The sequence below is a fragment of the Coturnix japonica genome, chromosome 12 (genome assembly GCF_001577835.2).
Source record: "Coturnix japonica isolate 7356 chromosome 12, Coturnix japonica 2.1, whole genome shotgun sequence".
In the NCBI taxonomy this organism is placed as follows: domain Eukaryota; kingdom Metazoa; phylum Chordata; class Aves; order Galliformes; family Phasianidae; genus Coturnix; species Coturnix japonica.
The window spans coordinates 17,147,788-17,174,922 of NC_029527.1; the positions used below are offsets into that span (position 1 = coordinate 17,147,788).

Consider the following 27,135-nt stretch of genomic DNA (forward strand, 5'->3'; position numbering starts at 1 on the left):
TTACATTGACTGTACAAGCTACAGCCACATCTCAGCAGCTGTTCATCATACCACAAGGCACTCTTCAGACAGCTCTGAGTAAAGCAGATAGAGGGGTCTAAACAGAATCTTCAGCCAGAAGAGTCAGTACAACTGCACACCATATGCAGAAAGCCCTACCTCCCATCAGGTCAGAATAGCACTAATAGCATTGCGTCCAAAGCACCAGATCTGTCACTGTACGCTTCATCCAAAACCCTCCTGAGACATCCAGAAACTTCTGGCTACAGCCATGGTCTATGATGAGTGCTGAAGAGATTGTCTGCCAGCTCCAACATGTGTTAAACTTCTGTGCAGTGAACATACCACTAGCAGGTTACTTTTTTTTTTTTTTTGATATGGTAGTGATCCACCAAGGCTGTAAGATTTTAATCAAATGCTCAGATGTGCAAGTTCAAAACATAGGCTATGAAGCCCAAGGAAGATGCACTCTAACATCACTGCTATACATGTGTGCTTTTCTGACCCACAATGACAAATGAAGATCAAGCTTGTATAAGTCAGTCTTTCAAAGTGAATGCTTATTCTGTAACTGCAGTTGGAATAGACAGTTTATTTGAAGCAGGTTTTGGTTGTTGTTTCTTAATATGATTACTTGAGAACTGCTGTACAACTGTGTTTCAAGAAGGACAAGTGTTCCAAAAGTCATAAGGAGGGAAAAAAAAAATCTTAGCCAATTCTTTTTGAAAGTTCAACATCAGTAGAGGCTTGGCTGAATGTACATATGTCCACTGACTATGAAGTCAGGAGGGAGTATACTGATAACACGTGATCTAAGACTGATCTGGTCTATAGTTAAGACCACAAGATTTACAGAATATAGCTTTGTTAGGAAAACAACTGCAATTATAGAGATGGTCTCTGTTACGGATACACTAACAGCGCTTCCTTAGGAAAAAAAACGTCCCTAAAAGGGCTTTTGGTGATCTCCTGAAGAGTCAGATACCTCATAACCACATATAAAGCATCTAGTCACAGCAGAGCTAGTGTCAGAGCCCTGCTCAGGATGAAGCCATCATACCAGAAATTATAGAATTGTTTAGGTTGGAACAAAGATTTTATTTTGTTGCCTCTTCACAGCTTCAGTGCAAAATCTAATGTGAAGGAAAACTGCTGTGCCCAACCAGGCTGGAGATTCATGCTGTGAATGCATTTTTTTTCTTTTTTCCCCACCATGCTACTCTGTAAACAGCGAGTTACTGAATCTAAAGTTTTTCCAAAAATGTTTTAAAAATTTAAAAAAAAAAATAAATCTATTTGCTTTAAAAACTGCTGAAAGTTTAATTCTGCTGGTTGAGTTTTCCTAGAAAAAGCAATTTGGATTTTTCCACTCAGAGACCATTTCCTGGCCTCCTACCCCACTGCATTACATATGGTATTTCCAAATGTGCTGTGAAAGTAACTGGGGGCTTGATAAAAAGAAACTTCTAAGGTTGAAAGGTGCCAAGCTGCTTGTAACCTGGCCCTGAAATAGAGTGAGACAGGTTGAATGCCTTCCTCCATCAGGATATAACAATCGTAAATCTTATCTCCAAAAAATCAAAATCTGTTCTCTGAACATTTAGAGACAAACTTATGATCTTCCTAGGCTGCACTGGGACTTACCACAGTACTTCTCATGAGTCTGACTCTTGTCAATTAAGAAGTTTAAAAGTACATAGAATAATGATGGATGGAAGAACAAAACCTGGCAATGTTTAGCCATAAGTAGCTCACAGACTATGGTTCACTGAGGATCCATATTTAACATTAAATAGTCCACTTTAGTTTGAATAAATCAAGGTCACACTAACTTTGACCAGTAGACTTAAAATAAAGTAATCAAAAATAAACTAGCTGAAGGAAATCAAATAACCCAGATTCTTCTGATTTGATGGGTGAAATATTAGAAAGCAATCTGCAAGAACTTTGTTTAGAACCAAGCACTGGAAAAAAAAAAAAAAGTTAGCAAGTGCAGTCTACATTATTGGGACAAAAGAAAACCTAAAAAACAAGATACGACGGGCAAAGGCTAATCAACCTGGTAACAAGAGAACAGGGACTTCTTTGCACTGCCAGGACCCACCAGTCCCATCTGCCCATTCCAGAATGAATCCTTAACTTTCAGCTGAGTTCCCTGAAGGAACTACACTACCTTTAAGTGGGGCAAATAACATATGGTTATCACTACTACCACAACAGCAGATACCAAATTTGTGAGACAACACAATATTTCCACTCTTCTAGTTCAGTAGCAGAGTAAATGCATGGAAATAGCATTATTTTGGCAGTAAAAGTCACCACTGAAAGGCCAAAAGATTCTGTTATTCTGGATGAATATCTCCTCCAGACAGGCCTGGGAACCACTCCTATAGCATGCTTGAGAAGCCTTATTTTTTCCTTTCTGAAAGCAGCTAGAGTGTAGTTTAGTTCCTTGTCTTTATTACCAACATATGGCTGGTAATAAATGAAAACATTCTTCTCCCTCAGTCTCTAATCAAGGTGCCATTCCCTCACAATTAAGAAACTCAGAGACAGTCAAATCTTACCAGATTTTTTCTTGGTGAATCCATCAGAAAATATTTAGTAGCCTCTAAGTGAACACATGTATTTGGTGATGGAGGAAAAAAAGGGTTAACCAAAAATTTGTACTCAAAAGCTCATTTTGGAAGAGACTGATCTTTCAGAACTTTCTAACTTGAGAGAACAGAAAATGAGACAGAGAAATTGACACTTCTCAACTCCTGAGTGGCTTAATTTCACAAATTACTGCATTCCTTCAAGAGTTTGTTTCAGGCCCATCTTGTATTTTATCCCCTTTTGGTCCTCTACTTTTTATAACTAACGAAATAATGAGCAGAACACTGAGGAAACCTTTGTATTCCAGTGGGACTGGTAGACAGAGCAACAAAATTCCAAAAAGACAGGTTTCGGTATAATAATCTGAACAATATATACAGGACTATAAAATATTTAGAACCCAAACAAGATTTTCCAAATAAAAATGATTATCAAATCAAATAGAAGAACTTTCAGTCATAACTTAACAGTTACCGGTATCTTAACTTAATGATTAAGCATCAATAAAACAGTGACAATCCCCCTGATGCCTGCATATGAATTGCCAGGTCAGCCCCTGAACCAGTGGTTGAGCAGCAGGTGAGAAGATGTGGGTGACCTCAGGAACTCATGTGCTACAGTGCACCTGAGTGACCAGAAGGAACAGATCCTAGAGTGGGGAACAGCAGGAACTTGCATCTATAAGTGTCTTTAAACTAAAAACTTTTAGGAAAGACATAAAATAGAACACCTACCCCATGCTGAAGTTGCAAGCCTTGGAAGAGCAAAAATGATGTTTCTTATTACTTCCAAGTAATTTCTACAGTCAGAAAATAGGATTGCTATTAAAATGCCTAAGCTACTTTGCTTAAACACATACTTCAAAACCAAATTCACTGTACTCCGCAGAAGGAGTAGAAGAGGGCAAATTCCTGAAGGGACTGGGAAAACCTTGGAGCATCCCTTTCATGGAACTGTTGCAGCATAGGCAAGGAAACTATCCTAACAGTAACAGCATTATCGCAGCTATTAACAGCATGGATAATTGCAATGATGCACACCACAAGATTTACATCTCTACAAAGAAGAATATTCAAGACATGTTAGGGACCCAGTTTTTCTTTCCAGTATACTGCAAAGATCTGGTCTCTCCTAGATGCTCAAGTATAGTGTACTGTACGTGTTCTCTATAATATACCAAGCAGAGCAAGTAGTGAAACACAGGGCTTAAAAGAAGTGCACAGTGGAGCTGAAAGTACCTTCATCATCTCCAACATTGCAAGCAATAGTCTAAACTTGATCAAGCTCCTCGGGAAAATAAAGGCACACCCACTGATAAATTAAGTCCCTATAATACTGTTACATGTTGGAAAGTATAGCAATAATAGCACAGTAGCAAAGCCTTTATATACAGCAAACAAAGACAAGCCCAAATGCAACAGCCATAAATACAAAAACAAAAGGAGGAAAAATAGGAGGAAGATGATAGGTACACAGGAATCTCTAGCAAAATGCCAACACCTCCACTGCCAACCCTTAAATAATGTCTGGCAAGGGATGGATCCGGGCTCCACCCTTCCAGTCACTCAGGTACATTGCATGCATGTGAGCTTCCCTGGGTTGGCCCTGCCTTTCCACCAGGTACTTAATCACTGTTTCAGGCCATGCTCAGCCGTTTCACTATACCCCCTATGCTATGTCTTGATTGCTCAGCTGCCTGAAAACAGCTCTGTAGATCATGTTGAAGAACTGATATCTCTAACCAGTATGCTGTGGAAACATGGAAACTGTGTGCAAATATATTTCAGCAGTGTCAAATAATGTGCTTGGCTATGTAGAAGTCAGATAAAATGGGGATAGCTAAGGCAAATAGGCAATTTACCACCAATTTATCAAAACAATGATGGACTCCAACTTAGCAGTTAGAAAGTATGGTTTCTAGTTGGGCAGTTTCTGGTTTGCTGAAATAGAGTTGTCTGCAATATATTTGACACATTTAAGGTCACTCTCCTTCATCTCTCTGCTGCTAATGTCTGTGAAGGCTCTTCAGCTTTTGCGGCTTATAGGTGAGGTACAATGAACAAGTAACAGTGCAGTGCTGATTTCGTTACTTTTTTCTACTTGGTCACAAGGATAACCTGGGGTCATTCCCTATTGTCTCATAACTTAGATCCAAGGTGTTCTCTGTTACCTAGGCAGTGGCAGATCTGCTACAGGGACAGAAAATCTTCTGCAACAAAGCCACTAGCGGGTTTATATTATACAGGAACTTCCTGAGGTATTGCAAGCAATTCCTGATAGATATGTATTGCCTTGTGAACTTCTGAGCCTAGAAGTTGGCTGCTGCTGGCCAACCCTTTCCCCTGTGAATGAGAAATGCTAACAAGAGGAACCTGTAGCAAGAAGAGATTAGTGGTATACTCCTTTACAATGCTTCAAAAAACATTATTCAGGTGTAAACCATTCTTCCTCAAATTCATCTCAGTCCCTTCAATGCTTTTATGTCTCCTAAATTACAGCTAAGTAAGATATGGTTCCGTGATTCTTAGATGGCAATTAGTTTTGAATGATTAAAATGATTTACTTACCATACATAACAGCTGGAGCATCTCCACGTATCTGGAAACAGAAACAAACTTTTATTAATTGCCATCAAACCAATGCTGAATAAATAAGGGTAGACTGCATAGCTTCAGTTTTAGGAGAGCAACAGACAGGCTGTAAAAATAAACTCACGCTTTTTCTGAAGACATCAGCTCCTGGGCAATGAGGGAAGCTCTGGGTTGGCCTTCTTTCTGTAAAAAGCAAAACCCAGAGACAGTTAAGAGATGTGTCATGCCAAGATGGGAAACAGACTAAGAGAGCAATTTCAACTGATGCATTTCTTCAATAAAGTCAGGGACCATGTTTTTATTCTTTCTTATTCATCCTGAAGTCCTCTCCGTGACAAGGTATTTCTGCTATTCATACACTAATAGCATAGTACGATGTAACAGCCGGTAAGGGAGAGGCCAACTTCAAAAAAACTGTCTTCTTATGAAAAAAATCCAGAAAATATCTGTTGATTTTTACAGGTACAGAATTTGTCAGAGAAGTGGAAAGTGATTCACTTTGATTAAGCTATTGCTTCATGGCTGCTGAGGCTTGTAACATGGATTTAGTACTCCCAATTAAATGGAAATGTGGAAATGGGGATTCTTTATCAAAATGGTCATATTCCAAAGTGTTCTGACTGCTGTAAAAACTACAGAAGCAAAGAAGGCAAACAGCTTTACTGTGTCCTAAATAAAATGGCCATAAACATCTTTAGAAAACAAACAGTCCATTGCTCCCACAGAGAATACTGTCTCAAATCTCAGTGGCAAACATCTCAGATCTAAAAACCTTAGAAAGAAGAAAAATGTATAGCTGTAAGGTAAAAATCACTAATTAGGGTATTTGGGTCCTATGTCATGACTCACCCTAGTGAACAAAGCACTGAAGTATTCACTGATGGTGAATCTACTAAGGAAAGTGTGACTTATTCAGCAGTGTTGAAATAGGAAACTAAAACAGTAGTTTAGACGTAGGAAAGTAGCCTTCAGTGATCTAAAGTGGGCCCAGGGGAAATGTGTTTAGTAGAAAGACTTAATGACATTGTATGCCAAGTCAGCTATTCTGGAAACCCATTGGTTACAGATCCTGCTTCTGAAAGCATACTCAGGAGAGAATGGAACTTGTGGAGATGTAATGCAGTCCCTTAGCACAACAGTCAGGTGGGAAGTTTGTGGTTGCACCTTCTCCACTGATTCTATATGAGAGGGCAGGTAGATGTCAGGGAACACTAAGCTTAATCAAGACTCCTCAGAAAGTAGTACAAATGCTGACTTTCCAAATCCAGTTGGATAATTTAGAGAAACAATTAGGATTTACACTGTAATTTCAGATTTGAGCAGTAAAAAATGTCTAAGCCAGTGGATCATAAATATATACTTTCTCCTCTCTGTCCCTTTTCCCCATTAGCAATCCCTTTGGATGCAGGTATCCATTGTGATAACACAGTGTCTGAGTTGTTAGGTGTCCCATTCCATTCTCTTCCCTCACAAAGTTTCTCATTCATTCTGCCTGCAGTGAACTGAAAACATCATGAGGAAGAATGAAACATTTCCTGAAATGCTGGAATCTTAAGTATTGCCATGTGGATATCTGGAACATAAAAATCCACTGGCAAGGCAAACCAAAACATAATCAATGTGATTTCACCACCCAACATCCATAAATTAACAGAGGAATATATGATGGAAGAGAAGTTATATTTTTATGACTCTTTCAGTTTTAATAACCATAAAATAGGTATTGATTACAAAAGCAAGGAATTCAAACCTGATGCTCAACCAACAAGCAAATTCATCTCTGCCTATTTCAGAAGAACAAAGGGCCATTCAAATTATGCTGCAAATAATGTATGACTGCACATGTAAGCAAAGAAAATGCTTCTGCTTTTGTGAGGAGACTAAGGAACCCTGGGTCCCTAGTGGGTGCTTAGTGGGTATATCCTCCATGGGTTTTCACTCTGGAGATGACAGACTCCAAGGATGATTATGTCGTTATCAAAGTGAATATGAGGGAAAAAGTCCTTGAACTCATTGATAATGGGTTAGATGAATGACAAAAAATAAACACAGTGACTCTTTTTAGCAGCACCCTTTACCAGGACAAGAGGCAATGGGCACAAACTGGAAAACAAGAAGTTCTGTCTAAACAGCAAGAAACAGTTTTGGACTGTGCAAATGACATAGCACTGGCACAAGCTGACCAGAGAGGAAATGGAGTCTCCCTCCTTGGATATCTTCAGAAGCTGCCTGGATATGGGACTGTGCAATAAGTTCTGAGTGTCCCTGCTTGAACAGGGGATGGTTCAGATGGACCCAGAGATTCCCTGCTGATCTCAACTATTTTGTAACCTTACTTTTGCATCTTTAACTTATTTATGTGTACTTTTACCCAGAAACAACTGAAGACTGCAAGAAACAAAGGAAATAGTGAACTGTTCATTACTCTTAGATGTCTGATGCATCGCTTCTTTAGCATCAGGAGTCTAAATTTATGTCCCCTAGTGTTGTGCTGCTTCTAGCTGATGAGAGCCAAAGAACATTCCGTGAATCACTTTTTGAGAACAGTATTACCATTTAACAAAATGTGCTAGAAAGACTTAATGCTTTTTTGCTCCTGCTGGAAGTATTTCATTGTCTTCCAGGCTCCAGTTTGCGAATATCTCTTGAAGATCACAGAGTGCCTCACTGCTGGAGGAGTTTTCTCTTCTCTCTCGTTTCCTCTACACAGGCATAGCAGAGCAAATGAAAGTGTTTCACCAGTACTAGCTGCTCAGTGCATCCCCTGTGAACAAGCCTGGCTCCACACTGCAAAGGAGCAGAGTACGTTTCTCCAGTGGTCCAGGCCCATTCTGCTTTTGCATATATGTATTGCCATGCTTTGTAATTCCTCTTGTGATTTATACATCTTAGCTAAGAAAGAAAATACAGGGACCCCGGTGTCACATGGCCTGTCTAAGACAAGTTGGTGACAGTGTCTCGAGGTATTGCCTGTCTTGTGTTAATTAACTGCTGCATGTTTAACTAGGAAACAAACTCTGAGACTAACAGCAGAGTCTGGAGACAGACTTCGTGGAATAAGGAATAGAGGCAGTGCAGGTCACTCAACCATAAAATTTCTAAATCAAAGCTCAAGTGATTATTATAGCATGGCCAAGCTGCCAGCTTTTTGGTAGCCCTTACTCCTTGTGCTCAACTCCCTTTAGGAACTGAAAGTCTGCAATGACGTTACCTCGCAGCCTTCTTTTCTCCAGGCTGAACAAGCCCAGCTCCCTCAGCCTGTCTTTGTACGGGAGGTGCTCCAGCCCCCTGACCATCTTTGTGGTCCTCGTCTGGACCCTCCCCAACAGCTCCCTGTCTTTCTTGTATTGGGGGTCCCAGACCTGAACACAGTACTCCAGGAGGAGCCTCAAGAGAACAGAGTAGAAAGGGACAATCACCTCCCCGTCCCTGCTGGCCACCCCTCTTCTGATGCATCCCAGGATACCATTTGCTTTCCTAGCTGCAAGAGCACACTGCTGGCTCATGGTAAGTTTTTCATCCACCAGGACCCCCAGGTCCTTCTCTGCAGGGCTACTCTCAAGGACTGCTCTTTCCAGTCTGTATGAATGCCTGGCTCAAGTGCAAACCCTTGCACTTTGCTCTGTTGAAGCTCATTAGGTTCACCCGGGCCCACCTTTCAAGTCTGTTGTGGTCTGACTGACATCCCTTCCTTCCACCATGTCAACTGCACCACTCAACTTAGTGTCATCAGCAGACTTGCTGAGGGTGCTCTCAATTTCATCATCAGTGTCATTGATAAAGATGTTAAAGAGTGCCAGTCCCAAGACAGACCCCTGCGGGACACCTCTTGTTACCAGCATCCACCTAGACATAGAACCATGAATCACAACCCTCTGTTTGTGGTTGTTTCAACAAATCAGGTGGTCCACCCATCAAATCCACATCCCTCCAATCTGGAGATAAGGATGTGGTGGGGGACCATGTCAAAGGCTTTGCTCAAGTCCAGGTAAATGACATTGGTCTCCTTCCCTTTGTCCACCAGTGCCATCACTCCATGAGAGAAGGCCAGCAGATTGGTTATGCATGACCTTCCCCTGGTGAACCCGTGCTGGCTGTCTCAGATCACATGCTCATTCCTCATGTGATCAAGCACATCCTCCAGGAGGAGCATGTCATCCAGGAGGGATGTATGTTTACGTTAAGTGCATTGCAGGTGGATGGTACACAGCACAAGAGTGCTACTGTTCCTATTAGAGGCTTACAACAGTTTACAAGCCTCAGCCTCTGAGCTGAGTGACTTCTTAATGCCCCCTTTGTAATTATTGTGAACTATGGTAGCAGTTCACATTGATATCGCTGTGCTGACAACAGTAAACTGAAGCATTACAAGAATAAGTGACTTCTTCAGGCTGGGCCTGTGAATAAGTGAGAGGAAATGCAGTCCACATCTCTTTTCTCCCAGGCTACTTTCTTGAAGAGCTGGACTGAAGCTCTCCTGGGGATTCTGTGTAATTCTATAAATCAAGAGCTGTTCCTTGAAAGGCGTCTAAATTTGGTGCTCCTCAAAGCAACGTGAATCTGTCAGTTTCCAACACGTAATTGGGCTATGTATGTGAAGGATAAAGATTTGCAAAACCATATGATTAATGAAACTTAGAAGCCAAGCCTACAGTGACATGCACCCTTCCGGTCTGGATAGATTTTGCTACAATAAAGACCTAAAGGATGAGATGAAATGCTTTGTCTTTTCATTGGCATAAAATGCAGCTACATCTGGTCTGAATTCACTTTCTTTTATGCTGTTTTACTCTGGCTACATGTTACCCACCTCACTACAAATTTCCCATTTTTTTCCAGCAGGGCAGAGTTCCTGTAACATGTTGTTGTTTTTAGGCTGAAACTAAAGAGTATTTGCATACATTTGAATTTCCCATAAAGTGCTTTCTTCTTCCAAAGGCGTCCAGTCTAGGATGCTCTTCTGCAAGACACTTGAGAAATTCATTCTTAAATTGCAGCTGGGTTTCTGTCCCTTCCCATTTCCACATAACCCAACACCTGTGCTTCATGAGTTTTCTCAGAGAACCTTCATGCCACCATGAAGAACATGCCACACGACTCCCTATGGAGGTATGTCCTGCAGGTGTTTGTCCTTACCCGAGCCTTGGTTTGCCCGATATAGGTTAATGTGGTGGTAGAAAGGGATATGCACTCATAAAACTATTTGAGTGAATCCCTTGAAAGACTGAGTGGTCCTACCATGAACCTAAAGACTAGCATCTAGCTTTCTGCCGTGATTGCAACTTTGATCTGTACTCTGCATCAAACTGATTTTTTTTTCATTTTTCAAAGAATCCCACATAAAAATCACTCTTCTTTTCCAGGCCCTTGTCTTTGTCCACAGGAGATGGGAAAGTGTTATCTCTGGGCTTCTTCTGTATCACGACAACTGGAGGTTGTAGGAGCTTAGTGATAAACAAAGGGAAACAACTAGGGAGAATATTTAGCCATAAAATGTAGCTAGAAGAAAGGAGCTACCTGGAGACTCTTGCTTGAAGACAGTAACACAACAGTAGTCACAAATGTGACTGGTATCGCTGGCTCTTTACATATGGCAGTAGGGTTAGCATTATCAGCAGCAAGGCAAATACCCATAATATGTAAATAGATGGCTAATGTATATCCCAGCGCCCTTCTCCCTTTCCTTCTCTGGTGCCAGGGTATAGAGGGCACCCACTGACAAAGTGGTTAAGCCCATTATCATTTTCAATACCTGGGGGCTGAGTTGCCAAGAGATGGTGGCATCCATCCAGGAATAGGGAAGCCTAACAGCACAACATGTACTATCTATAAAATCAGGCAGCAGTAAGCCCTAAGTGGCACTTAGACCAGAGCTTCTGCTGTCTGGCAAAACTTATGATCCCTCCAGAGGCCAGAGATGCCTCCACCACTGTCTAATTCCTTTAAGAATCAAAAGAGTGACTTGTGTTCTTTTATGTAAAGTTTTAGTCCAGGATATGATTGCATCCTGCACTGATAAACATTGAAGTTATCTATGGAAAGTTCATTCAGGTCTACCTGAAAAGCCTGTAACCAGGTTTTTTGGTTTTTTGGTTTTTTTTTTCCTTGGGTTTTTTTTTTTTTTTTTTTTTTTTAAGTGATAACCAACACAACCCTGTAGGATGCCCTCATTCTGCCAATGATCTGTTAAGAATCTGCCTGTCTTCTGCAGTGTCCAGTGACAGCAAGCAATGGTAGGCTAGCTGATGTACCAACATATCCAGGCATCTTCCTCAAACTAGTAACGCAATTCAGAAACTCAGGCCACAACTAGCAGTAGGTGAGACCTATCAGCAAATGTTGATTTTAGTCCATTTCAAATTATCATAGAATCATAGAATTACCCAGGTTGGAAAAGACCTCAAAGATCATCAAGTCCAACCACAGCTCAGTTTCTTAAAATCAAGATTATATTGTAGGTATTTTTGACCCTCTTTTTAAAAGTGGAAATTCTGAGGCTGCTAAAAAACAAAACAACAACAACAACAAAATACTTCCACCAAAGGGAGCTCAGTTTGAACTAATGTCTAGTTAAATCTATTAAGCTCACAGTTTAGTGGTAAAAAACAGTCATGGAGTTGGTGTGAATCTAGCTCAGTGGTAACAGGAAAAATCTGTGGTTCTACATCCTGATTTTTGAGCATAGGTGAGAGATATTTCATTTGATACAAATAGTTTGTTTCTAACAAGAATACTTAATTTTTTTCATCATGGGCAGCTTAAATGCCATCACATAACCTTGAGAGCCTAGTACAGAACAGCTGTGTGTCACTTTCTGATAAACTGGAAGGAATTTAATTAAATGAGTGTATATAAAAGTCAAATGAATGAAGGACGGCCTGGAAACTCTTTTAAAATAGCATAGCAGAAGGACAAAAAGGTATGAGTCTCCATTAGTAACATAAGTGAATGGTATCACTTTTTATAATTTAACTATGTGGAACCACAAAGGTTAAGAAAACAGTGCATTCTCTGCCTGGGTGTTCTCTGAGTTGTCACTGCATGCCAGTTGACTAAAAAGAAAGAAATTAAGAGCTCATTTGACCAGAAAGAGAAGATAGTCTTTCACAGAAGAATCAAATCCACCAGACAATTTCTTACGACAAATGCTCAGCTTCTCAAGGTCTAAGGTACTCTCTTTGTTCTTTGCTTTCATTTTAAAATAAAGTTGATGATATCAAAAAAAACCTCAACATATGGCTACGATTAAAACTGTTTACAGAACAGGCATTCAAGCAGGCACCCCAGATTTCTCCACATTCATGTGAATCTAGTCCTCAGGCAAGCAGGGATTCAAAGAAACCCAGCTGTTGGCACAATTCCTGGAAAAGTGTGTATAAAGCTGATTTTTAAAACTATTTTTATTTAAAAAAACGAACCTCAGAAAATAGAAAACAATGGCTGCAAACTTGAAATCTTTCGGTTCTCCAGCAAGGAGGTTAGGAGAAAGAAAGTGAGAAAAAAAAGAATCATAAAATTACCCAGGTTGGAAAAGACCTCAAAGATCATCAAGTCCAACCTCAGCCTAACCATAGTACCCTAACTCTGACAACCCTCTGCTAAATCATATCTCTGAGCACCACATCCAAACAGCTCTTAAACATATCCAGGGATGGTGACTCAACCACCTCCCTGTGGAGCCTATTCCAATGTTTACCCTTTCTGTAAAGAAGTCTTTCCTAACATCCAACCAAAACTTACCTTGGTGCAACTTGAGGCTATTTCCCCTCATCCTGTCACTTGTCATCAGTGAGAAGAGACTTGCCCTGCTCTCACTGTAAGAACCTTTCAGATACTGGAAGAGAGCGATATGGTCTCCCCTCAGTCTCCTTTTCCCCAGACTAAACAGCTCCAGCTCCCTCAGCCTCTCCTCATAGGGCTGATTTTCCAAGCCCTTCACAAGCCTCGTTGCCCTTCTCTGGACCTGCTCCAGTACCTCCATGTCTTTTTTGTACTGAGGTGCCCCAAACTGAACACAGAACTCGAGGTGAGGCCTCACCAATGCCGAGTACAGGGGCAGGATGACTTCCCTAGTCCTGCTCACCACACCATTCCTAATACAAGCCAGGATGCCATTGGCCCTCTTGGCCACCTGGGCACACTGCTGGCTCATATTCAGCTGGCTGACCATCAGCACACCAAGGTCCCTTTCCATCAGGCAGCTTTCCAGCCTTTCGTAGAGGAATTCACTACTTTTGACAGGGAAAGGCAGAAAGTAGAATAACACCTTGATACAAAAGAAAATTATGCTCATCTGAACCATCTTGTTTATTTCATGTCTTTATTTGAACTAAATTTCCCTGAGAACAAAAAATCAAACCGACAAACCCCAGAGGTTTATTTTTAGTGTGTGCAAAAATGTTTTTTATGAATTCAAATTCAGCTCCTAGTAGACAAGACCAAATCAGCAGTTTTAACAAGATTAGCTCATTTCCAAATCCACGGTACTGTTTTTGGCATCCAGACCAACTTGTCTTTTCCAGTTCTCCTGAGTAACAGTGCTTCTGAACTCTTTCATGTTGTATAGCCTCTCTGTGGCTTTTGCTCCAAAAGATAGATCACTTCACTGGGGAGCTGGACAACTTCTTTGCACTTTGTCACTACAGGGCCAGGCTTTGACAAGGCAGCTAATGTTCCCTTGGCATCTAGAAGATTTGCATGAGAATACAACAAAATAAGGCAGAAGCAACTGAGTGGGAGATGCTGTCCTCTGGAGGGAAACCAGCACTTTCTGAGACAAGAGCAGTGGATAAATGGAATTTATGGAATATCCCATTTGCTCTCACTGTAATTGAGCTAGAAGCCCTTGGCTTGGTTGGTTTTTCCATGTTTCTTTTTTTAGTTTGTTTGTTTCTTTTGTTGTTGTTGTTGTTGTTATTTGTTATTTATTTTGTTTTTGTTTTCTGACAGACCTTGAAAGGTTCTTGTATCACTGTTATTCTGTGACTAGGCAGGAGAAAGAGAACAGTTAAATATATTTGTATCCTTTATTTCAGGTCTCTGCACTGTTTTCCCTATCTAATTGACTCTTACTTGGCCATTGTTTATGGCTTCAAACAGTCTGCAGCAGCAGTTCCAAAGCTGTTAGATGGTGGAAAGAGTTCTGATCTTAGTTTCCCTCTGACTCCCTGGATCAGTTGTGTCCTTCTAAGAGTCTGGGTCTTGGAGGCAGCTGGGACACACAGGGTTTGACAGCATGGTTCCCAAGACCCCTCTAGTCAGTCCAATGTGATGCTTGCAGTACGTCTGGCCCACATGAGACTACAAGAACAAAGAAACTCAAAGTACCCTCCACGCCACTTCACTTTTCCTCATCCTACATACAAGCACAGGCTCCTGAATTGGCATACTAAGCAAAACGCTTAGCCACGGATGAAATTGCTGCTGCTCCAACCTCTTTTAAGACTCTGTAACTACAGCCCAGCAGACTGCAGTATGACTATACTAGGAAGCTCAGGCTGTGTCTACTTTTCTGGCCTGCTTCTTCGGCAGGCTAAATGCATTTGCGATATAATTCATTAGCCAGCTCTGAAATACAACTATTTTAAGACAGTTTCTAAGGAGCTTGTGGGAGTCAGTTCTTCTGTGTGCTGTGATTCTTGCAAAAATGATAAATAAAATAAAAATAAAGAAAAAATTGCTTCAGCAGCATTGAATTTACTTCCAAGTGCTTGGTGACTGCATGCATTTCTCATCTGGACACAAGTCACTATTTTATTCCAGTTCTGAACGGACATCACAACTAGGGGATGCTGAGAAACCTCACTAATTTGGTAACACACTAGTGTATGCTCTATAGATGCAAATGGCTTGCTAGCTAACTAACAGAACTAGAAAGGAATATATTTTTCATTTAACAGGATATGTCATAGCTTTAAAATCTTTTCCCTTTCCAAAAGAGTGTGAAAACAGCCAAAAAAAAATTGTGCATCTCAGAGAGATGCAGGTTCAAACTCAAATATATTCTCAGAGATTAGGTTGCTTACAACCACTTTATTTGTTTCAAGTTAGCAAACTGCTCAAAACGCTACCACTGGCAGCTCAGCACTCTGCATGACATATCTAGAAGTGAGACGGCATGCAGGGAAAACAAAGGAAACTATTTCAGTGATTAAACCAACAACAATTTCTTTGCACTTCACTACCATTCAGCTTCTGGTTTCTCTTTTAGTCTCAAGAGCTGGTACCCTGATAATGGCAAAATTCTTTTCCCTTCTCTTTAAACCTGCCCTCAGACAAAGCATCTGGGAATGCCAGAAGTGATTAAGACTCCTTAGAATCAGTATACATACCACTTCATGTGTCCTTGACAGAGCTATCCCTTACTCTGCCATCGACTTGGTTTTGGAGGTGTTGTCTGCAGGCTCATGATCAGACACAAACTGTCTATAAGCTGGAAGCCCTGTAGCTATGCTGACACCAACAGACCATGGCAAAGTGAGAGGCAGAGAGAAGTGTAGGAACTGAAGTTTTACCATTTTCCTATGCAACCTCAGTTCCTGGAATTGAATTGTCAGGCTTTAGAAAAGCATACCCATTTATTACATAAGTACCAAATGGACTGTACAGAAGGTGTTGCTACTAAAGAGACATAGGTTGATGATAGGGTTATATTAGATTTTAAGAACTGAATAAAAGGTCTGTGAAAACCAAAGATAAATTTATGCCTAAAACTACATGATGCTATTTCTTTAACAACTGAACTGTTAGTCAGTTTACTGGAGATTTAGACATCTTTGTATGGCCTTAAACTGTGGTCACGTTTCTTCAGTCTCCTCCGTACTTTGTTCAACAGCTTTTCTAGTCACCAGAAAGCTGTAAAATAAACCTAATCATAAGCATATTTTTCAGTGATGAGAGAATTTTCAGATGGCAGAGACCTGTTAAATCATTTGCTCCATCTCCCAACCAATACTTGTATAATGTATATATAATGTATTTGTTATTCAGTGTAGCTTATAAATTCTCAGAACTGCAGTCCTTCTGCTGAGTGAGAAATTTGTCCCAACATTCACAACAGGCCCTTCTTACTGTCCATGTTGCCTACATTGTGTTAGTACTGCAGTTCCTTGTCTCAGCAACATGCTATAGGGGTAAACTTGCTAGTGCAGCTATGTTACCTTGCTGATGAAGCTGGGATCACCTTGACTGCTTTTCTCATCTTCTGAACTCTTCTGTTCCTCATCTGATGTGATGATGTCCACAGGGATCACAGAGACCGGGCATACCTTATAAGGCTCAGTGTAGGCACTGTAAAGAGAAAGAACAGACCGGCTATCCAACAGTATTCCATTACGTGCTATTGCTCAGACATAACAAATCCACACACTGCTGTTGTGGTTTTGTGCTTTTTGTTGTCGGTATTCCACATCAGAACATCATGAAGAACAGCGGCAGCTAAAGAGTGTATGTTCTGGTTCCGTGCTACCGGCATTTGGGGCATTTTGGGCAGCACCCTCGGAGGACTTGGCGTGAGGAGGAAGCAGGTTGGGACTCCGGTGCGGACCCCAGCCGCTCTCTGCTGTCTCAGCTCCCTGCTGAGTAAATCACGTGCTGCCCTCACACTGTCGTGGTTTGACACGTACTTTGGGTACTCTCGTCTCTCTCATTTTGTTTGATTTAGTTACATTTAGTCAATTCCCGTTCCTCCTCAGATCGTTGCCGTTGTGTTTTCTTTTTGCTAAAACTATCTACTGGCTCTCTGCCTTTCCTCCTCTCCCGAAGCGCATGGCCCCGGGCCTGCCGGGTCATGCGGCAAAGCTCCTTCCTTTTTTTCCTTTCCTTTGCTCCTTTGTCTTTTTCTTCTTTTTAGGGGCAACCCCATGACAACTGCCCAGAACTAATGAGTCAGAGGACAGGGGATCCCTGCAGACCTTCTAGCCATGGAAAGCAAGTTTTCTCAGACTTTGCTTTTTGCTTCCTAGATCAACAACCATTTAGTAGGAGACTCCCAGGGCCACTGGCAAGACTGATTTCCTTTCAGAAACTCTAGACATTTCTGTCTTCACTTTCAAACTGTAGAGCGGTCTGTGTTTCCCATGCAGGTTCAGCCTTTCCTTTATGTACAGAGGCAAGCAGCTTGTGCAAGCTGCCAGCAGCTGCACTGTGCATTTGCCAGCAGCTGCACTGTGCATTTGCCAGCAGCTGCGCTGTTCCTCACCATTGTCTTCTTTTGTTTATTAGTAGTGTCTGCAGTTTTTCAGTGTGGGTGGCAACATAGCACTTCCGAAACACTGCCTAGCTACAATAACAAAGGGGCCACTGTGGATCAGCTCCACCCCTTATTTCTCCACTTTTACTGATGCTAAATGCTTTATTATTGAACCCAGAGGAGACTTGAATGCTCCCATATCCTAACAAACATGTGACTCTAAAGCCAACCTGTCCCACTGACCAGCAGTGATAAATTAAAGCCTCACAGTGCAGAATCATGGGTTGCTCATTTCAATAATAGTACGTTTGGCTGAAACTGAAGATGGGTGAGTTGTTACAGAAGGTGTATTTAGATAAATTTGTTTTGCTTTAAGGAGCAGTTCTTTGCTGTATCTCCTAATCACAGCTGATAACTGCATTCAGGTCTATCCTCACGTTCAGGGCAGCATTTGTAATATTCTGATTATCATCCTATAACCTTTTCCCTCACTAAAAAGTGGACATTATTAACCTGAAATAGATCAGGCAGGAGGCAAGACAGAAAAAAAAGGCATTACCACTGATTCACTGGGCTTTGCTTCAAGCCATCTCAAACTCTTTTTTCAGTTCTGCTTTTATCTTTAATTCATGTAAACTTCTCAGTTGTTCTTTTGATCCCTTTGCTTTGTCCTTGCTCTTTATCTACCCCTAGTCCATCCTCCATACCTCAGTGCTAGTGGAATTTTTTTCTACTTAAGTTACTGTAGCTGTCTGCCAAAGGAAATCTCTTTGCAACATGCAATCTGTCATATTGCTCCCTCTAAGACCTGAAGAATAAAATATGTCAGTAAAGCAAGTAAAAGTGAACAATGCTGGTACCTGATAGTTTGAAATCGAATGTATGACTTAGAGAATGCATGCTCTGCCTTTGCACAGAGGTGAGAACACCTACTTCTCAGGACACATTTTCACACACAGAATTATGCTACAGAGTGCCAGCTGTGCTAAGTGGTGACAGATCTAATTACTGCCTGAGTGTTTTGTTTAATATCAGTGCACAGGTAGTTTATTCCCTAACACGAGTCATCAACAAACAGCATGCTACTCCTGTTTTGCAGTTTCTTCTCCTGCTCCAGTTGAATACACATTTTCTACTGCTTTTGCACACTGGTATGTTTATTCTGTCATCCTCAGGCACATTCTGCATTAGGGGCCCCAGAGCCCATAGGGGCAGTCACAAGTAACTAAAGAACTGATCTGTGCTGTAACTCCTACAGAAACCATTCCAGGAACAGTGGATGCTGAGTTTCCCCATAGTTGTTCGTGCTTCTGCCAGGTCTTATTACACTAAATGCAGGAACCTGACCATGAAAAAAAACCATATATAACACAAGAGTCAAGTCCTGACCTGCCCCAAGGGCCTCTTGAATAGTACTTTTTCTCATTAGCTATGGCAATGGTTGATAAAATTAACTTCATCTTGTGTCAGGATGAAGAAGTAAATAAAGCTGCCTACAAAGTGCTGTATTTTTCTGGGTGTTTCCCACAGCTTTGGTGCATGACACCATGAATCAAAGAAAATGTTGTATACTAGAATGCAATGTACTCAAAGGCAAAGTATTCTTTGGGACTTTTGCTGATCCCACATCTTTCACATTATGGCTGCTGAGATGTACTTTCCTATTTAATTCACCAAGGATACACGTGAACTGTCTGCACTACTAAGCAAAAACACACAACTATTCGTTGCTGGTGCTACAGAGATACCTATGATTTCTTCTTTTGCAAAAGTTTGTCTACTACAAGGCTCATGCCCTAGAGAGGCTCTTTGTCCTCTCCAAGCAATAGCCTGAGCATCATCAAGTACTTGTTTTGTAAGCTGGGAAGACTCTGGTGACAAAATCAGCTGTCCAAGGTGCATCATATGCTCACACTGATGGTATCCTGGTGATACCATTTGGACACTTCGGCTGCTGATCTCATCTAGGCTACCTAGCAAAGCTGAAAAGATAATCTTTTTCAGTTTTTCTTCTTTCCCACAACTCCTCACCAGTATGAAAAAAAAAAAAAAAAAAAAAAAAGTATTCTGTGAGCATTCATGTTTTATCTGGACTGATTTGGTCATTTCTGCTTATAAATGTCTGCAAATTAAAAAACAAACTTTGCAGAAGACTCTCAAATTCCAACTTGTTATACTGGAATCAGTTTCAAATTTGCCCACTTAATGTATTAATGATATTCAGAACCTCTGTGACATGAAATCTGAAAATGTGATGTTTCCTAAAAGGGATGGGTAATGACAATAACTACTAATCTTTAAAGTATTAATGAAGTCCCTTTCTCACGATTCCCTGATGTATTTTTGAAATGACAAGTGATTTAGACTTTCTTCCTGGAGAAGCATAAAAGGACAGGTGTGAATGAACTGATTTTGGAATTTTGTAGATATTCTGGCCACATAAACAATACAGTTGCAAACTATACAAACATTCCTTCTGCAACTATTCATATTTAATGCTGGTCATTTTTTATGGACAATAGGTTCGAGCTCTTTCTCCTACAAATGATAAATATTTTCTCTGATTCCATGGGTACTGTGACAACAAATTGCTTAGACCTGATGGTGAGAGCTGCTCTTCATCTCATCCCACTTGTAAATGATGGACACACTGCACTGTCTTCTTACATCCACACTGTTGACTGTTTTTTTTTAAGTTGAAACGTCTGCTGACGAAAAACGTTCTTAAAGTGTTCAGGAAAGCCATTCATGCTAGCTGAAAAAATCAAACTGGGAAAACCTGCTTTCTTTAATGCTTTTGAACCAAGAGCCAGATTAGGGAATGCAACTATTTGTGGTTGTAATTTTGCAGAACCCTAATGCAAAACAGCTTCTGTTTATTAATGGAAAATATTTTATAAGCTGCCAAATTTTTATTTATTTTTTTACACTATTCCTGTTTCTAAAATTGTACTTCCCCAAGTATGGAGGGAGGTAAGTACAAAATAGCACACTTTTGTTTTCCTTAATTTGCAGATGGGAATTTAATTACTCATTAAAAATTCTTCAGAGAATGAGCTAGCAGCAGCAAGACACTATGGTGCAGCATGGCTCTGAGCTCTGAAGCTAACTCAGCACAAATGAAAGCAAGAGCAAGGCGGACACAGGAAAAGCTCAGTAGGCTTATTAATCGTTCAGCCAGTCTCTATCCTTACTCACTCAGCCTTTGTGCAATTTGTAATTGTTTGTCTCAGCAGACATGGAATTAAGTTTTTCTCTCTCAGAAGACAAATGACTGCATTATGTTAGTGTAAGAACACATTATAATTTAGGAAAAATGCCTTAGTATATTGGTCTAGTAATCATTATGAATGGTGCTATTAAAAGCTTATACAGTAGCAAAACTTGCAATATTGCCCAACTGCTGAATGAGCTTTGTTTATAGGATGCATGTATTTCAGAAACACTGGCTTTTGTTTAAAAACACATCCCTAAATATTATGGATCTCCTCTGCCCTTAGGATGAGCAATAGTGTGTTTTTGCCACTGTCACCATCTTGCCTTTCTCCAGCCAATCCAGCATTGCTCAGGTCTTCACTTCTGAGACTGTTATGTATTCTCATATAGCGCCCGTGGATTACACATTTCTTAACAGCCAGCCTGGGGCTTTGTGGGACAGTCAACTTTAAACTGACTGAATAAGTGCATGAGAAGGCAGTGCAACAAAAATAATTTTATTTACCCTCAGTTGCACTATCACTAGCAGAGCTGCTGACACAAAATAGAGAGAAGCTGTATGTGCCCTAGCTACTTGCGTACCTTCACCTGTGAACAGGTCTTAGTCCAACTGTAAAATGGTTTTCTGGAGTCTACAGACTTTGGCTATCCTGCTCCAAATGTAACACTGACATCTTACATCAAAGGAAAAGGATTTGTGGACTGAGCAGGCTTAGTAAGATTAAGCCATCAGGGAAGTGGAATCTGAACTGATGGCTATCACAGCACAAGCACCTTTGTTAATCAAGGCACAAGACTGTACTATCTGTGGTCACTCCATAGCACAGCCTGAGACAGGTCTGAACACAGACTGTGTATGCACAGGAATTGAGGGAACAAGTGGAGACACACAGCAGGTATGAGAGCTCACTGCAAATGACTCACAGACTGACACATACCATATCTTTTCAATTCGACTGTGCAGCTCTCAGAGAAACAGTTTCCATTCTTCTCATCTCTACACCCATCTTTCAGACAGATTTACATTCTACTTCATCAAATTTGCATCTACTCCATTCCTCAGCAATGAGCAAATCAGTTCTTTTGGGGGTTTAGAAGTTATTCAGTCAGGATTAGTGAGATTTAAAAATTTAACAGGTGGATTAAGCATTGGCCAAAAGAACACCAAACGATCAGCCACGATTACTGTACTAAAGGCCAGTTGTTCAAGCCCTAGGATGATCACACTTCTTTTTTTAATCATAACAGTGCAAATACCCTTGGCTGTGTACTCTCTGCACCACACATATCAGTGATGCCTTGATTCTTCTAGAATCTCCATCTGCCTCAGAAAAAAACCTAAGCTTAAAGCCTATCACTTACTTATATAATAATATTATATATTTATATATTTAATATTATATATGTTTGATATCTAGAGTCTTCTGCATCCATAAGGATTGGTCTGCCTGCAAGTTGCCTGCAGTTTCTTTCAATGAATCTATACATCAAGAGATGCAACCTAAAGAAAGGTTCACAAGAGCCACTTGCCTTTTGCTTTATGGTAGTAATCAATCAGTAGTAATCACGAGTGAAGAATCTCAGCTGCAAGGTATGTCTACACTTCATGTTACTTGTTGAGTATGCATCCCTTCCAACACATGTCTCTTTAACCATCTGCAAGGCATCTAAGTTAGATGTACTAGGATGTACTGGCAATGTCCCTTCAAATTCCATTGTAGTGTGATCTTTTCTGTTTGGACTTATTTACAAAATATTTCTGCCTTGTAACTGAACTAGCTCCAACAGCATAAGTGTGCTATAAATTTGTTGGCCAGGCTACAGTGATTCTGAATCTCCCTGAAAAAGTGAAAACTTTGGTGTAGGGTTCAAGTTTTGTAGTTTTAGCCCCAGCAGTGATCCCTCCAATGTTAGACATATGAGAAGGAGCAGGATAGTGGGAGACTCCTGTGACTGGACAAAGGACAAAGCAAGTATGATGTGGCCATTGAGTAAATCCAGATTCTTTCATCACACCTCTTGTCTTCATTAAAATACAGACAGAGTCCTTCTAAAATTCCATTTCAGCAATACAAAATGCAGCTTCTAGAGAAACTTGAGACTGGATGTCTTTTCATTAATCGCAAGAGTATAACACCACTACCTGCCAACATGAGTTAGACTTCTCAGTTCCTTTTTGAAGTAGGTTTCAAAGTACATTAAGGCTCTGAAGCATGGAAGAACAAATTCAGCACTTAAGGAACCTCTCTTTTTTTCATATTTGAACAAACCCTCTTACTTGCTTCAAAAGGTATACACAGTGAAAAGGATGATCCTAGTAACTAATGTTCAGAGGTCAGCCAAAGGATAGGTTGCCTAATGACTTCCAGAAATAAAGTCCAGGGTATACTCAGATTTTAACCATTGTGGCAGCATTCGGTTAATTCAGCTCTTTTCTACATACTGCATATCTGGCTTTATTTCAAGTCACATGTCTGGCAGTTATTAGGTCAAACTGTCTTTCTCCAACACTGACATCCTTGTTGAAAAAATTTAAATGATATAAATTGAATGCACTGATGGTAATTGGGAGAGGCAGTGGGCTGCTGAGTGGTTCTGTTTTATTAAAAACGGTTATTTATTCTCTTGGTTTTGCCCCATTTATAAGTAATTTTTGGAGAACCTACTGCAAGAAGGCTCATTACTGCAAGACAATCAAAGTCCAAATGTATTTAAAGGGAATATTATTAGTGCAGCACGTGTTTAGCCAGTCAGGTCCTATTATGTCAGACCATCAAGACAAATATTGCAGATGAAGTCTGAAAAGGGCAGGAAAAAAAAAATAGTCTGCTAATACCAAGTGTAGCCTGACAAGGCAAGGTAACACAAGGATAACCACATTTCATAATCTAAGGCACCTTTTCCATTGGAAGTTTGCACTTTCTTGCACCAGGATGGAAGAGAAGTGGATTTTTGTCTAGGTGCATAAGGCCTTTGCTTTGCTCTGAGCAATGTCAAGGACAAAACTCTCCCACTTTCTACAAATGCTTCCGGAGACACTCATGGAACAGTGGAGCTGGTGCAGGCGTAGACCACAAAAAGAGGGCAGGCAAACGAGGAGCACGCATGTCTAGGCTTCATCTCAGGAAATGCCCTCTGTCCCAGTCTTGGGCAGTACAAGTAGGAAAGGGATAAGAGAAAGCCTAACAGTGACATTTCACTAGCCATAGCGCAGTACTGGGATGGATAGGCACAACAGGCTGCTCTCACCTGGAGTTGCACACACTAAATTGCGTGGCAAGTCTCATGTTTGTGGCTGAGCCACAGGTATGCCAGAGTGCACAGCTATCTGCCAGCACTATTCACCTCCCTGATCTTGGGGCTTTAAAATGCTAAGAAAAACAAAGCAAACAGTAGGAAAACTGCCTGAAAACAAAACAGAGCGTCCTTGGGCCTCAGATGAGTGGCACACCTCCTCTGCGTTCTCCCAGCCATACCAGAGAGGCTGTAAGCTGCGGAGGCCTTAGCTAGAGCTCAGCCTGGCCCTCTGGCCCTTGTCCTGCATTTCCTGTAAACAGAGAACACTTCCTCCCCAGAGATGACCTGGCAATGAACTAGTGATGGCTGACGCTCAGCTGCACCGCGCCCAATTCCCTGCCATGCCAAAAGATACAATAGGGTGGCTGATAATACATAATAGGTTATTAAAAGCAGCTCTGCCCTTTATAGACATATCTGAGCACATTATTTACGTTGCATGTCAGCCATCACAGAGTTCTTGCTTTCATTAAATCATTAGTTTCACAGGCATAGAACTTTTCTGTCCTACAGCACCAGTAGAGGTTTTCCTTAAGGTATCAATTTCCTTTTTCTTATTTCCCTTGCACTGCTGTTCCCCCACACCCTTGTTCACCATCCCTGGTCACATTTTGCCAGGCTGAATCCTTGCAATGCTTCAAAACCTGAACCAAGAGAGGTAGAGTGAAGCCCTGAGTGCTTGGTAGTTATCAGTGTTTTGGCTGTCATTGGTATAAAGTGGTTAACCCCAGAGCAGTGTCATGTTTAACATACAGGTAAGACCAAAGAGTTTGGACACTGGAGATCCTTACCAGCATTTAAATGAGAACTGCTCTGTCTACCTCTCTCAAGGCACAGTTTCCATTCCTACTGCTGACTGCAAACCAAAAGAGATTATGCTATTCTAGTACTGTCCTTACGTCAGAGAGAGCCAAGTGCAACCAGGATCATGCATTTTCAGCACAGGGCAATGATTACATTCTTGCAGCCAAGGATAGATAGGGATACCTATGTAGAACCATTTAACAGTCATGTTTGCTAGTGTTGCTGCTTTTGAGACTGAGGGAAGCTTCTTGAATTCTACACTCTCAATAGCTGTTAGGCAGGCATCTGGCTTGATTTCTGCACAAAGAAAGACACATGCTAAAGAAGAACAGCAACAGTTTAGGCAGTGCTTTTGCCCCCAAAAACTGCAATTTACCAAAAAAGAGCAGATAGACACTTCAGAAAGTTTTACATAAATCATTTTGTGGGAGTGTTTCAAATAGTGCTGAGCAGAACAAAGACATGTCTGTAGCACACAGTAGGCTTCCCTGGAGATGCTCAGTGTTTGTGGACTGTCAGGTTTGACATTAAGTTCTGTTGTCTTATAAGAACAATATAGAGCTTTAATGTTTTAAATAGGCAAGAATCTGAGTCCAGATCTGCTTCGTGGGTGAACAGTGTGGCTACTGGCTACACAAAGATAATCTCTGCAAGTCCTGTTTATTCTTTGGCATCTTTAGGTTTGTACAACACAGCAGCTGTTCTGTAATTTTACACATGCAGTCCTGAAACTCAGAATACTGCTTTGACTATGCTATTGATCCTCGAATCTAATCTGGATGAAGATGCGAGTAGAAGTCAATTATGCAGATGTGATCATTACAGTAGGGAATTTATTCAACTCATCATAATCATTCCAGAAAATCCAGCCCAGAATAATCATTAAGTGATAACAGAACTGAAAATTCAAAGGTGGATGGCAGTTTGAGAACAGAATTGGCAGAATGCAAACACAGAATTGAAACTGAATCAAACATCATTTGCTGCTGCCAGAATTTTTAATGATCTTCTTATTAATAGAAATCTGAATTCTTGGCACCCAGTTCCAACAGATAGCAGAACTGGCAGGAGACAGAGGGCTTGGTTTTGTGGTGGGAAATATTCTTTGATTTTTTAAGCTGCAGTTATATCAGAAAAAAAATTGAAATTAGTATTCCTAAAACCACTTAGATAATAGAGAAAACAATACCTCCAGAGTACGTAGTGATGGTTTTCAGTTTTCCTTTTCTTTTAGAACATATTTTATTCCCAGATGAAGAAGAATAGCTGTAACATGTCACTAAATCTTCTTAATGTCTGAATCTGATATCAGAGTTACAAAATACATGAATTTCTTGAAAGTTCTGCCTTGCTTAGACATGAAACTACAAGCACCTCATATGACAATGAGGGCAAGTAAGAGAATTAACTTTAAGCACTGTTCTAGCATTACTGATTCCAATTTCATTCATACATGAAGTAGATGTTGTTTATGTTTAGGGGAAAATGGAATTTCAACAGTGGTATAGGAAACAGTAGGACCTGTGATTTGTAATGGTCATTTCCAAAGCAGAGCCGAAATATGTAATGTGTGGTTTCAAGCTATTCCTTCCAAAGCAATAACAACATCATCGCTTCACATATAAGAGTGCCTAGGTGTGTAGTGTGAGTGCCTTTAGTAGCAACTGGCTAGTGACTTTCAGTGTTTAATATTTCTCAGCAAATAGACCAGTGTGAAATGGCTCAGCTATGACAACTTGAAACAGAAATATAAAAGACAAAAGCTGGCACTCATCAGGGGATTTTCTGCAGCTTAACCTTGATTGTATCTCAATAATAAAGTGTTCTGTTACAGAATTTAGGATTTGTTCCATATTTATTGTTTCAGTTTCCAGGGGAAAAGCTCTTAGTACAGAGAGCAAGGCACACCTCCATTACCGTCTTTCCAGTAAAGCTAGTGTATATGGCCTAGGTCCTGAACCTAAGCCTAGTCTAGCACCAGGAATGCAAATAAGCTTTGCTAATTTAGCTGTCTAAATCATGTCAAACAAGTTCCTGGGTTGCACAGATGCATTATATGGCTTATCTCTGTGATGTGTTCTGCAAGCAGTGTGCCCAGGTGGCCAAGGAGGCCAATGGCATCCTGGCTTGCATCAAAAACAGTGTTACTAGCAGCAACAGGGAGGTAATTGTCTCCCTGTACTCGGCATTGGTGTGGGCTGCACCTCGAGTGCTGTGTTCAGTTTTGGGCCTCTCACTGCAAGAAAGACATTGAGGCTCTGGAACGTGTTCAGAGGAGGGCTACAAAGCTGGTGAGGGGTCTGGAGCACAGGCCTTATGAGGAGTGGCTGAGGGAGCTGGGATTGTTCAGCGTGGAGAAGAGGAGGCTCAGGGGGGACATAGCTCTCTATAACTTCCTGAAGGGAGGTTGTAGTGAGCTGGGGGTTGGCCTCTTCTCTC

General features: G+C 40.9%; 1 protein-coding gene across 2 annotated transcripts in view; it reads right to left on the reverse strand.

Moving 5' to 3' along the window:
* FGD5 (FYVE, RhoGEF and PH domain containing 5) overlaps positions 1-27,135 on the reverse strand; it is a 91,128-nt gene that overhangs the window by 43,532 nt on the left and 20,461 nt on the right. For both annotated transcript variants that reach the window (XM_015875279.2, XM_015875277.2), the window contains exons 3-5: positions 16,349-16,478; positions 5,314-5,372; positions 5,166-5,196 (exon numbers count right to left, since the gene is read on the reverse strand). In XM_015875279.2, the coding sequence (XP_015730765.1) occupies positions 5,166-5,196; positions 5,314-5,372; positions 16,349-16,478 (220 nt within the window). The remainder of the gene's footprint in view (positions 1-5,165; positions 5,197-5,313; positions 5,373-16,348; positions 16,479-27,135) is intronic.